Raw genomic sequence first — 13,896 nt, forward strand, 5'->3', positions numbered from 1 at the left:
TTTATTAGTGAAAAATATGGCAGAAAAAAATTTCTTGTAAAAAACATGTTCGGGTTAAGAAATATTTTTACAATTTTGACCCATTAATAAAATTAAATTTGTATACTCTAATAATAACAAACCTTTTGTTCAAACCCCAAATAAAATTAATTTATCATATTTGTATATTGCAATAATTTTTCATTTATTTTTTTGTTTAAGCTATAAATGTTGACTTCTCATTTCAGTTTTATTCTTAAGAAGAAGAAAAAAATCTACAGCTGTCATTCAAAATTAAGCTGAAATAGAATAATACTTTTGTTATAATTATTTTTATTTTCTTTTAATCACTACAAATTTTGCAAAAACCTTTGAATATTAAAAATAATGTAATTAAGAAAAACTAATTAAATAAAAATCACATTTTATGCTTAATTTTCTAAATCACTTTCATTATTAATCATCTTCATTTTCTATAATTATACAAATAAAGATATTAAAAAAAAAAATCCAACAAATAATGTATTAACAATTATTCAAGCAAAGCTAAGCCTGAATTCTTTCTTACTTTTTTAATATACGAAAGAAATTAAACAAATAAAGTATTACAAAAATAATAATAATAATAAATATTACCAATACACTTATAATTATACTTAGTTTATAAAATTTTTGAATTATTCATTCCTTATTTCTTATGCCCTATTTAGACTTCTAACTTGTTTAATTTTATGCATTGTTAAACTCAAGCTTTAAGGTTTTATGTTTTTATTATTTTACCTTTTAGTTTAATTCATGTTAAATTAATTTTTAATTTTCTCTAAGAAAATTATTTTTTGTTTATAAAATAATAAGTTCAAAATCATGAGTTTTTAAGTATTATTGTGATAAATTAATGTAGATTAGATATAATGTGTAATTTAAGTTTTATAAACTACAGTTTAAACTTAATATTTAAGTTTAAGCTGGTTCTCAAAACCCATCCACATATTATATATATATATATTTTTTTTGTTTTAGGCAAATATTTGTTAATTTAACAATTTATTTTTTTTCGTATAAAAGAAACTAATTGGTAGTTATTATTATTGTAACTTAGAGCATTCTTAACTTTTTAGGTTAAATGATAATGATGTGTTGTTTTATTATTTATTCATCTGTAAAAGGATGTTCGGATGTTTCACTGCTATTACGTCTACGATTTTCGAGAATTTTTGTTGCTTGTTCTAATGTTTCCTTATAAAAAATTTTATAATTTTCACTTGGCAGTGAATATTTTGTATCATCAAGATGCCATGTTAGTCCCAGTACAATATTAAAAGCTGAGGTATCATAACTATGGCAACCAGAATAACGATATTGGGGCTTTTTATTATATTTGCAACCGTTTGATTGCGCACCTAAAATGAAAAAAAGAAACAATACAAATTAATATTAAATTTATTATTAAAAATTATCAGAATAAAAATATGTATACAAAATATAAAAACAAAAATGATATTTATGAGACATATTCATAGACATCTATGAGTAATCTTCTAATCGGGAGGAGCTTATATCTACAATTTATTTTGATTTCGAAAATGAATATTTTTATTTTTTGTACTAACAGTAAAAAATAAAATACATACAAATAAAATATTAAAATGACCATTGAGATTTTATTAAATGTTTGAAGAAGTTGTATTTTCCAACAGGTTATTTTAAGTTTTATATGTTTTTAGAGCCTTCCAGTATATTAAGAATTTATTGCTTTATATATTAGCAATTAACCAAATGCTGAAGCCACCCTCGTGATTAAGTAAAACAATGTGGCAACATCTTAGCATCCACAACGAAAATAATAAACCAGGCATGGAAAATTTAGATTTTGAAAAGGTACTGAACGCAAACGGAAAGTACTTAATAAAACAATTTCCAAAACTGTGTTTTAAATAAAAAAAACGAGTAAATTGTTCGAATGCTTTGTTTGCGAATAGCAAGTTAAAATAATCTAAAATTAAGTTTTTTATTACAAGGTGTCTCCACTACAAACATGTTTGAATAAAATAATTAATTCAATTTCATTAAAGCATTCAAAACAAATTAGTTCATAGAATAATTATTTTATTCAAGCCATGTTAAAATTACAATATTCAATTTGTAGTTAGGTTTTAATCTTAAGTTATACTGAGAATTACGATTTTTAAATTAATCATTACTAAAATAGCTTATTAAAATTTATTGAATCATTTAATTTTTCAAATGAATTCTTTTATAAGCAACTTTAGAAAATTTTAATTATTCAATAATTTACTAATTTACCATTATCACTAACGCTGCGTTTACACATGCAAGTAGATTGATGAAAGTTGATAATACGTATTATTATCGAAAATGTCGAAAATACATCGAAATGTCTACAAGTTGCTTGAGCGTTTACACATGCAAGTAAAAGTTCATTTTGTAAATGTTAGCGAAGGAGAATGATGTCTTCAAAATGCCACAAATATAAGAATATTACAGCTAATTCGATAAATAAACCTTTTATATATCAGCATTTGTTATTTTTAAGTCCATTTGCGGCTTGAAACCAAATTTTATTATTTTTATTCATAACAATAAAGTGTTACCATGATATTCAAATATAAAAATTTCTGGGGAAAATGTTAGGTTAACAATTTTTATAGATATTAGTAACAATTTTATTTATTAAAACTAATGAAATTGCTATTTTTACGAAAACGATAAGCATTAGTGGTCATTTGTACTATTTTCTTTTACAAAAATACATAAAATAAGTTAAAAATATAATTATTATTTTACCACCTTCTGATAAATTTTTTAAAAGCTATTTATTGGCAACTCTATTTGTCATCACTTGTATGAAAGTGTCGAAAATCACTGTCCACCTAAATTCAGTAGGCAGTGAGCTGCAAGTGGCTGCATGTGTGATTGTGTTAGTGCAAAAGTATGTATGTATTGTGTTTTTCGAACTGTTACTTGCATGTGTAAACGCTAGGTAAGCTGTTGTTATCCCTATAATAACCTTTCAGGTCGACTACCGTTAATCTATCGTTACCGAAATTACTGCAATTACCACTACCGCTCAAATACCGTTATCGATATAATCGCAAATGCCATTATCGATATACGTAATAAATTATTCAAGTATTTACTAACTTGAATAATCGTAAAAATCATAAAAAAATAGATGTTAATCACTTTACAAATTAATTCAATATCGAATTATATTGAAAAAAGAGAAAAAGTACTTTATTATTTCGTTGGGTTAGAAAAATTTACATTTTTACTGAATTTTCCATCCCTGCAGTAAAACAGATGTCACTCACTAATTTTTATCTTTCACTCTCTCTCTCATAAACACAAAAGAAACAATAGTATTTGTAGAACGTACTTCAAGTGGATCGAAAGAAAATAAAATAAAAATTTTTGTCGACGGCAGATTTTTCTAAATTTTTTTGTACAATTTTTTTTATATTGTTAGTAATTTATAAACAATAAAGGACTATGAATCCACAAGGATATTCACAACAACCACCGTATCCCGGTCAACCAGTTTATGTACCCGGACCACCACCACCTAGTAAGTAAATGATGTATTATGATGCTGACGAGTAGTCGGGGGGTTATTGAAAAAACCCATATATTTACGATTATTAATTAGCTTAAGCTTGTTGGTGCAATGGCAAAAATAAGCGAAAAAATAACACTGGTATACACAATATAAATATAGAAAACATGATAATGATTGTGTCAGCTTCATCCGCATACAATTTTATGTGTTGACTGTACAAAATAATCCTTAGATCCTCTGTCAATCATGTTAAAATAATTAAAATGGAATTATTTTATTAATAGGTATAACTTTTTCTTGCAATTGAATTGTAGGTCAACCCTATGGCTGGAAGCCAAGCCCTCCCGCCGATGATATACCATCACCAGCTAGCGGCGGATTCATAGATCCCGAGGATTTGCAACCGAAAAATTTTTCATTCAATGAAGCTAGTGTACGCAAGGGATTCTTACGTAAAGTCTACCTCATTTTAATGGTAAGAGGAAAACTAAAACAAATATGTACATATTTTCAACAAAGTTTTTTTTTATTCGCTTGCTTTTGTGATGAAATTCTTTAAAATGAGAATGCATTTCTTTGGAAATATAGTTTGCAGGTTTTTTGTAATGTAATTAATGGCTATATATGTATGTATGTTGTGTATTCCATTAATTAAGTAAAATTAAGTTTAAACTTTTACGTATAATGTACAATTAAATTTAGTGAAATTAATAATATTCATCAAATGTTATTTGTATTCAATTTTGAAATGTAATCTCTGAACTTGGAATTTATTTAATATTAACCCTATGAAAAGCATACGTAGTCAATTTTTAAATTTCCATGCAAAATTTGTTTATAAACCTTATTTGGAGATATTAAATCAGTAGTTGAATTAAAATATTTAAATCGAAGCCAAAAATCAATCTATCAAGTTTAGTTATTCTTCCAAAGAAATCTAAATTGCTTCTCAATCTCTGGTTATCTGCCAAAGTAGTTTTTTGTTACAAGTAAATGCGAATATAGAAAATTTATATTATTCACAATATCATACGTATCCTTATATCAAACTTATAAGGATACGTTGCCTTCCATTGCAACTAATCCACTGTAATTATTATCTATTACACAGGGTCAATTACTTTTCACATTTGGTATCGTGGCTCTATTTTTATTCCACGAACCAACATTGAAATTTTCCCAAAGAAATCCAGGCTTATTATTGGCTGCATGTATTGTTACATTGGTCGTTGTGGTGGCCATGGCATGCTGTGAGTCAGCACGTCGTACATTCCCTACTAATTTTATATGTTTAAGTATATTTACGGCTGCGGAATCATTCCTAGTTGGTGCCATAGCTGGTCGTTATGAGGCAGAATCGGTGAGTTGAAAGCAATTATGTATTTTGATATTATTTTATTTCTTATTGAATTTGTTTTTCTTTTCTAGGTATTTTTGGCTGTTGGTATCACGGCCATTCTATGTTTAGCCTTGACCTTATTTGCATTTCAAACAAAATATGATTTCACTGCCTGCGGTGGTTTTCTACTTGCTGCCATGGTCATTCTATTGATATTTGGCATTGTTGGCATGTTTTGGCGTGCCCATATTATTCAAACGATTTATGCCGGCTGTGGTGCTCTTTTGGCTTGCGTTTTCCTCATCTATGATACCCAAATAATGATGGGCGGAGATCACAAGTTTAGCATTAGTCCTGAGGAGTATATATTTGCTGCCTTAAATCTTTACATGGATGTCGTACGCATTTTCTTATTTATTTTACAATTAATTGGCAACAGAAGCAATTAATTGAAACATACCGACATCATTCCAATGTTTGATGGACCGTCAACAATAACATGAAATTGATTCACTAGGGGCGCAGAAATCAGGGTTGTCAATAACATTTTGATATTACTAATTTACTATCATGAAATCCCACTGTACTCTTGAGAATCTTTTAATGTTATTTTTTATACAATACTTTATTCAAAATGTATTTCATTTTTGTAAAATCAAGAATTTATATGAAGATTTTTTTTTTGTAATTTAGGTTTTTAAGGTCTCAAATATTTGAACTGTATTTTATTCTATGTCAATCTATTATCGTCTTATTTGTTGTGTAATTCAGACATCAATATATAAGAATTTATTGTAAATTATAGTTGTTTACTTGTAACAATAAAGTGTCTGCGAATTTTTAAAAATAACATTCATATTGATTTATTTTTAATGCTGGTATGCAATTAATACACAATTTTTATAATATAAAGCTTATAGACTATTAAAAGATATATTTTCAATATCTTTAAATGAGCAAGAATTCTATTTTAGATTTTGAAACACTACCAATCATTTGACTGAATATTTTACATTTCTATCTTGATCTTGGCAAAATTTCTCTAATTCGTCGAATTTACATATCGATGGCTTAATATAGATAGGTCGTATCTCAACTTTTAGTTACTTTACAGGAGAAGGAAAAAACTCAATAATATCAGAAAGTGAAATTGAAAAAAACAACTAAAAATTTGTAATATATCAAAAAATATTTTTAGAAGAGTTGTTTGTTTTAATATAAACCAAAAAATATGCATTCCACTTTAAATGAACTCATGGGTTTTTCTTTCAAACGATTTTTTAAATGAGTTAGAGCTTTTTTATAATTACTGTAAATCTGTTATTCGTCAATATAGGAAACTGAATTTTTTAAAGGAGGTCTATTTCAGTTTTGTCTACCAGAATATGTAAAAAAACCCGATTTTGAAAAAGAACGAGATACGACCTTTCTATATTAAGCCATTGATATGGTAAGTTGTATCAAAATTAACAAAAATAATTGTAATATCCGTCTGTCTGAAAATCAGCAGAACCGGTATACTAAAACTAGAGTTATGGACCAAAACCTCAATAAAAATTTGGTAATTTTCAAAATTTTTTTTGTTATTTTCTGTAATTTATTGTCATTCGTATACTAACAGTGCAAATTCTGATGAAAACAGTATAAATCGGTCCATGATTTCCCTAGCTTTTGCAACGTATGAATATAGTCAAGGCGAATTTATAGAAGGTGACCTCAGAAGAACAGCTGATTATTATACCCTTCAGCTTCGTGAGAAGGGTATATATAAGTTTGTCATTCCGTTTGTAATTTCTACATTTTTCATTTCCGGCCCTATAAAGTATATATATTCTGGATCCTTATAGATAGCGGAGTCGATTAAGCCATGTCCGTCTGTCTGTCTGTCTGTCTGTCTGTCTGTCCGTCTGTCTGTCTGTCTGTTGAAATCAGTTTTCTGAAGACCCCAGATATCTTCGGGATCCAAATCTTCAATAATTCTGTCAGACATGCTTTCGAGAATTTTGCTATTTAAAATCAGCAAAATCGGTCCACAAATGGCTGAGATATGAGGAAAAAACCAAGACAACCTCGATTTTTGACCAATTTTTTACCTATATCTGGATTACTAAGACATTAATATAGACAATATGGATATCTAATGATAGATATTTCAAAGACATTTGCAACGACGTATATAAGACCATATTAAGTTGGACCTACAATGGGTCAAAATCGGGAAAATTTTTAACCCGAATTTTTTTTTCAAACAAAAAAAATTTAAAAAACCAAAAAAAAATTTTTAAAATTTAAAAAAAAAAATTTTAAATTTAAAAAAAAAAAAATTTAATTTAAAAAAAAAAAATTTAAAATAAATTTTTTTCCAAAAAATGAAAAAAAAACAACTAAAAAAAATTAAATTTTGTTTACCCAAAAATATTTAAAATTTTGAAGTATAATTTGGTGAAGGGTATATAAGATTCGGCACAGCCGAATATAGCACTCTTACTTGTTTTTTTATTCAGTTGTTCAGACAATTGAACTGTCAATTCACATGTGTTTGTTGTGGCGAAAAATATAACAAAAGTAAAAGCAAAAAAAACAACAGGCAACTTTGACAGTTCACTTGTCTATTAACAAAAACAAAGTAGCTGTTGTTTTTGTACATGTTGTATTTGTTGAAGTTGTGTCGTCTCCTTCTATAAATTCGCCTTGAATATAGCCTTTTGACAGATCCGTCAAAGTAAGTATTAAGTGGTGGCAAAATCACTAGTTTGGTTTGTTCCGGTCCACACTGTGAAACATTTGCTGCAAAACATTTTTAAATTCTCTTTTGAAACTGCAATCGTGTCCACACAGTGAAGTTTTTGCTTTTCAGTGTTTGACATTTCTGTACAGAACGAATACGAACGAATAAATGTGAATGACATACTCAACAAAAACTTCATGTACATGAAACTTAGTACCCTTTTCCATTCCTCTTTCCCCTTTCGACAAACTGAAATGTTTTGCAGCAAATGTTTCACAGTATGGATGGGGACTTTGATTTCAAATTATTACAATTTGAATATAGTCTTTTGACAGATCCGTCAAAGTAAGTATTAAGGTGTCAAAATCACTAGTTTGGTTTGATTTCGAATTATTACAATTTGGTATTAAACTTAAATGTTTTCTGGTGATGCATTAGGACTATAACTTTTTTACATTTTTGGCAAATTTCAAAATAGACCAATAAACGTTATTTTAAACAAATGGTATTACTTTTTCGCAGTTGTCAAACTAGTTTACCAACAAAACGCGGTAAAGTTTGGAGATAATTTTTTATTTTTTTTATACCAAAATGCAAATATTTTTTTTTATTAATATATCAACCTGGCTCAAATCTATATTTAAAATTTGAGGTAACGGGAAAGAATCCGCTGCTTTACTATAAAAAAAAATAAAAAAGGAATAAAAATTTGAGAAAATTTTGACTTTAAAAATCGTTTTTTTGTGTTCGGTTTTTATTCCAAAATGACCCGTAAAAAATGTTATCGTAAATAACATAACATTTGCCATCTCAAGGCTAGGGCCAGAATTTGGTTATAGCCCTAGTATGCATATATGCTTGACAACAGGTATTATTTTTTAACATCAGTTTCGACAAAACACCAACAAATAAACTGTTATTTATTGTAAATTTAAATAATTACACCCACAAATTAAAATGTGAATGATTCTATAGGTTTATTATGAATTTTTGCTTCATTTGTTTACGACCATTTTAATAATTTCCCGGACTATTGTCCTTCCCTGGAAGAAATTAAAAAATCGTTTCATTCCCGGGAATTCGAATCATAAACTTTTACCAGCGTGTTTGGTCTAACGATTTTAAGGATTTATAACATAATAATGGCATTTGACCGGTCTTACCACACTCTCAGTTTTAATCGGTATAAAATCAATTTCGATTATGTTGAATTTGGAAAACACACGTAGCTCGTTTCGAAAGACAAATTTTTAAAACTAGATTTTGTATAAATAAATTTAAACCACCATTTTTTACGCTAAATATAAATATCCTTAGACTTTGTAACCATATTTTACGATCTAATTTCAGAGTACTTAGAACTAATTTGTGCAACATTTTATAAGGATTACCGCATAATAAACATATTTATGACTGCTCAAAGAGTATTTCAATTTCAACAAATTCTGTTATTTTCACCATAATACTTGCTATCTGTGGATATAATGGAATCATTCGATTAACAACAATTTTGAGCATCCCAACGAATCTGAATATTGTAACTTGAAGAAGAAAACTTGTAAATAAATTTCCGAAAATATTCAACATCAAAGAGTACTGGATTCATCCATCCCTGCTGACAACATTATTGGGTTTTTGGCAATTGAGTTAACGCATTACTGCCTTCCTCTACTCTATGGCAGCTAGTCTCTCCCTAACTACTCTCCATATCTTAAACTCAAAGGCTATACAAGAGTATATGTAGATGTTCTTAAAATATTCTTTTTTGAAATAAAAATTATAAAACTTAAGAGAGCTTTTTAAAATATTGTTGTTGTTGATCTATTGGTGACAACATACTTAGATTTTTTGGCAATTTAGTTTCGCCTTTTTGTCTTCACTCTTCATTTTTCGAATATGGAAATAAGTGTGTGCAGAACAAATATGTATTTCAAATAGATCGTAAAAAAAGCTTTTCTGATGCTAATTTTTTTGCAAATATTTGTTTGAAATTTTTAGTTAATATTTTTAGTATCTTATAACTAATAAACAACAATGAATCAACAGGGATATACGCAACCACCACTATATCCCGATAAAACGGGATATCCACCTAATAATCCAACATCAAGTAAGTAAAATATTAATATTTGCAGTGGATATTTAGTGGGCAGTCTAGATTGCCTTTTTCATGATTGATTCCGCATACTCATATACATACTATATACAGTTACGAACAAGAAAATAGCAGCCAAAATGTAAAATGTTGACCCCCTCTGACTCAGAGAGTTTTCGACCGATCTTGTTGAAAAATTGTGTCTGATCGGAAGACATCGATTTCAAAAGTTGGTTCACTTAACATGAAATCCCCCATATATAAGTGAGTCTCCGAGATTACATCTATATTGTTTTCGTTGATAAAATGTGACACCTCAGCTTTGTGCTGGTTCAAGCCATTTGCGTCCCAGAAGAATTTGTATCATTTGGTTCTGGGCTCTCAAAAGCTCTTGTATGGTATTTTGCATAGATGTTTTGAAATTAGACATGTTTTGAATAAGTGAGGTAGGTTATTTGCAAGACTATTTAATAAGTTTTGATTAATATCAAACGGTTCCAGACTGAACAGGAACCTCTTTATTATTTTTATTTGGAGTGGGAGCTCCAGCAATTTGCGGATAGGAACTGCAATTCAGATTTACTGGTTCAACTATTCGCCTCTTAACCACTTTTGTCTATCTCTTATTATTTTCAACAATACTTTGTAAACTGGACAACCGGCAAGACATGAAACCGTAATATTCCATCATGACAACGCTCGGTTACATGTTGCCTGTTAAAAAGTATTTAGAATGAAGTGGTTGGGAAGTTTTGCCTCATCCATTTTATAGTCCAGACCGTGCTCCGTCCGACTGCTATGTATCTCGATCGATGCAGAAAGCTCTCTCTGGGAAACGTTTTACTTTGGAACAGAGTATCCGATATTGGCTTGATATGTTCTTCGCCTCAAAAGATGAGCAGTTCTTTTGGCACGGAATGCATATGTTGCCAGAAAGATGGGAAAAACTATATTTTAATCAAACTATTTTGTTTATTCAAAATATCAATACATGGCATTAACATTCGTCCATGTAACATGTGGCCACTGCGATTGTTCTTGGCAAAGCGCATTCTGGACTTCCAATTTTGGGTCACCTTTTCGAGCAGGCCGTATGTCACGAATAACACGAACAATGTTGGCTTCCAAGGCCTCACTTGTTGCTGGTTTATCATCATAAACCAGTGACATCACGTGGCCCCACAGGAAATAATCGAGAGGTGTCAAATCGCACGACCTTAGAGGGCAACTGACAGGTTCATTTCTCGAAATCAAGTTTTATTTCTTTAAATCGATAGTTGCTGTCGCCGTATGTCAGTAGCACCATCAACATTGACATTGATCCGACATCTCGGTCGAATCAATGTCATCCATATTTTCCAACAATAAATCATTGATCAAGTTGCAGTAATACAGGCTCCGACTTCATATTTGAAGAAATAAGGTCCAGCGTTTAAACCACACCAAACGGTGGTGGTTGTAATGGAGTCTGTAGAGTCTGTTGTGGTTTGGCGGCAATTTTGTTTATTAACAAAACCTTTAAGCTAAAAATGAGCCTCATCGCTGAACACAATTTTGCGATAAAACAGTCATAGTAAATGTGGATATTTTGGAAGAGTTATTCCAGCATAAATCTATTCATGATGAGTCATAAAAGTCCAAACGTGAGTGCAGTATGACAGTTCGTTTGGCAGTTATGTTCTATCGGGTTTAAAAAAATACCCTCTATAAGTTTGTCATTTCGTTAGTAATTTCCACATATTTCATTTGCAACCCCATAAAGAATATGTATTCTGGATCGTTATAGATACTGTTAAAATCAAATTTCCGAATGAAGCCCCCAAATTATTTACAAAATTAATGAAAAATTGTAACTGTCTGGATTTACACACAGCAAGTTTACTTGAAGCAAGTCTCTTCGATTCCCTTTTAAACTTGCTCGTGTGTTTACACACAGCAAGTCTGTGTATTTCAAAATCTAATAGACGCCGTAGTGAAAATGAGAAAACAAAAGAGAATTGGAGAGACTTGCCAGTACAAGCAAATGTGTACCCCTCATATTTCTTCTTGCCTCTCTCTCCTATAAACTCAGACTTGCGGCAAGAAAACTTGCCCTGTGTAAAAGAAGACTTGCAGCTAGAAAACTTGTTCTGTGTAAAAGCAGACTTAGATTCTTTTATTACTTTCAAATTATTATGAAAATAAATGTTTATAATTTTAATACATTTTTTTTGTAGATCAAACATGTGGTTGGAAGGAGAGTCCTGGGGATGATTTTAAATTTCAACCTAATGGCGATTCAGTAGATCCCGAGGACTTGCAGCCAAAGAACTTTTCGTTCGATGAAGCCAGTGTACGGAAGGGATTCTTACGTAAAGTCTATCTCATTTTAATGGTAAGAGTGAATGAAATTAATGCATATGCACTGTAAAGTAATTAGAGCAGTTATAGCAAAATATAGCAAAGTAGAGCTGGAAAAAATCAAGGTCTTAAAATAATACTAAGAAAGTAATATACAAATCATGAATCGTAATCGGAATGAAAGTGACAATGTTAATGGACCTTCAGACGATCTGTAAAAATACCCACTTCCATTCAATGACTGTTGTTGTAGCTGCTGGGACTTTATGGAAAGGATTTAGATTTGACAAGCAAACGAATTTACTAGATTGTTTGCAGTTAGCACGCTACTGCAAAATTAAATTCGTATAATAGTTAAAAGTCATACATATATTAATATATTTCTTATCTAATTATTACAGTGCCAGCTAATTGTCACATTTGGCACAGTGGCCATATTTTTATTCCACCAACCTACATTGGAATTTTCCCAAAAACATCGATACCTAGCAGTGGTTGCTTTAGTAATAACGTTAGTGATTGGAGTTGCAATGGCATGCTGTGAGACACCACGTCGTAAATTCCCCACTAATTTTATATGCTTAGCCATATTTACAGCTGCCGAATCATTCCTAATGGGTACGATAGCTGGCCGTTATAAAGCAGATTCGGTGAGTTGTAAAATTTTCCAAAATAAGGAAATTTCTAATTAATGTTTTCCTTCATTTCTAGGTATTATTGGCTGTTGGTATTACGGCCATTTTATGTTTATCCTTGACTATATTTGCTATGCAAACCAAATATGATTTTACAGTCTGTGGTGGTTTCGTAGTTTGTTCCATGATGTGTCTGATGATATTCGGTATTGTTACCATCTTTTATCGCAACCATATCGTTCATACTATTTATGCCAGCTGTGGCGCTCTATTGGCTTCTTTTTTCCTCATTTATGATACCCAAATGATGATGGGTGGAGAGCACAAGTATAGCGTTAGTCCTGAAGAGTATATATTTGCCGCTTTAACTCTTTACATGGATGTCATACGCATTTTCTTGTTTATTTTAAAATTGTTTGGCAAAAAAAGTGATTAATTTCCTATGAGTCCAAATTTAATAATAATAAGATGAAATTTATTAATAGAAACAGAACAAATTACGCTTTTAGAATCTTAAAGTATTGACGTGTAAAATATTTTAATAACATTATTTATAGTAGATTTTTAAATTTGTGAAAGGTTTACAAAACTAAATTTCCAAACAAAATTTGTTTTATAAACCTAAATCTTGTTTATTATAAATGGGACCTTAAATGTATATACCCAGGAAGAATAGTATTTTCACAACTAGTTCCAGAACGCATGAATATAGCTAGTGCTCGTTTGAATTTGGCGTTGTGAAAAATAATTTTTAATTGAAATTGTGACCTTCTGATCAAATTCTACCGAAGCGTTTAGGAGTCAGTATACCTTCCTTGGAACGGTTCTGGCATCAGTTATCTAAACAATGATTTTTGCTTGAATTTGTCAAACTCGGAACTAGTTCTACAAGTTTTCCTGGGTAGTTATTCAGTTTTTTTATAGAATCAGGAATTTCTATTAAGTCGTTTTTTAACCTAAGAATTTATTATAATAAACTGTCTGCGATTTAAAAAAAAAACATTGATTTTTTTACTAATCTAAACTTTAAATCGAAAGCGAATACAATGGAAACTTGTTTGAAAACTATATTTCGTAAATTCAGTTTTAAAAAACACGACCTTTTACTAAGATAAATTAAAATTAATTAAGTTTTTCTAAACTAGCGGACCCGGCGAACTTCGCCTCGCCCCAATTTTAAGGCTTCAGACAAACTTTAGAGTA

General features: G+C 29.9%; 3 protein-coding genes across 3 annotated transcripts in view; 2 read left to right on the plus strand and 1 right to left on the minus strand.

Annotated features, from left to right (window-relative positions):
* Positions 1 to 150: 150 nt before the first annotated feature.
* Positions 151 to 13,896, minus strand: part of LOC135961927 (uncharacterized) — a 62,019-nt gene continuing 48,273 nt past the window's right edge. Inside the window, exon 4 of the mRNA XM_065513575.1 lies at positions 151 to 1,379. Coding sequence (XP_065369647.1) covers positions 1,129 to 1,379 — 251 coding nt within the window. The 3' untranslated portion in view covers positions 151 to 1,128. The remainder of the gene's footprint in view (positions 1,380 to 13,896) is intronic.
* Positions 3,344 to 5,745, plus strand: LOC135961928 (protein lifeguard 1-like). Its single transcript, XM_065513577.1, has 4 exons — positions 3,344 to 3,565; positions 3,871 to 4,031; positions 4,668 to 4,916; positions 4,985 to 5,745. Exons 1-4 carry the CDS (start codon positions 3,490 to 3,492, stop codon positions 5,342 to 5,344), a joined length of 846 nt encoding a protein of 281 aa, XP_065369649.1. The 5' UTR covers positions 3,344 to 3,489; the 3' UTR covers positions 5,345 to 5,745.
* LOC135961929 (protein lifeguard 1-like) lies at positions 9,615 to 13,618 on the plus strand. The gene is made up of 4 exons (XM_065513578.1): positions 9,615 to 9,733; positions 11,935 to 12,092; positions 12,460 to 12,708; positions 12,770 to 13,618. Exons 1-4 carry the CDS (start codon positions 9,658 to 9,660, stop codon positions 13,127 to 13,129), a joined length of 843 nt encoding a protein of 280 aa, XP_065369650.1. The 5' UTR covers positions 9,615 to 9,657; the 3' UTR covers positions 13,130 to 13,618.

Source organism: Calliphora vicina, chromosome 5 (genome assembly GCF_958450345.1).
Source record: "Calliphora vicina chromosome 5, idCalVici1.1, whole genome shotgun sequence".
In the NCBI taxonomy this organism is placed as follows: Eukaryota; Metazoa; Arthropoda; class Insecta; order Diptera; family Calliphoridae; genus Calliphora; species Calliphora vicina.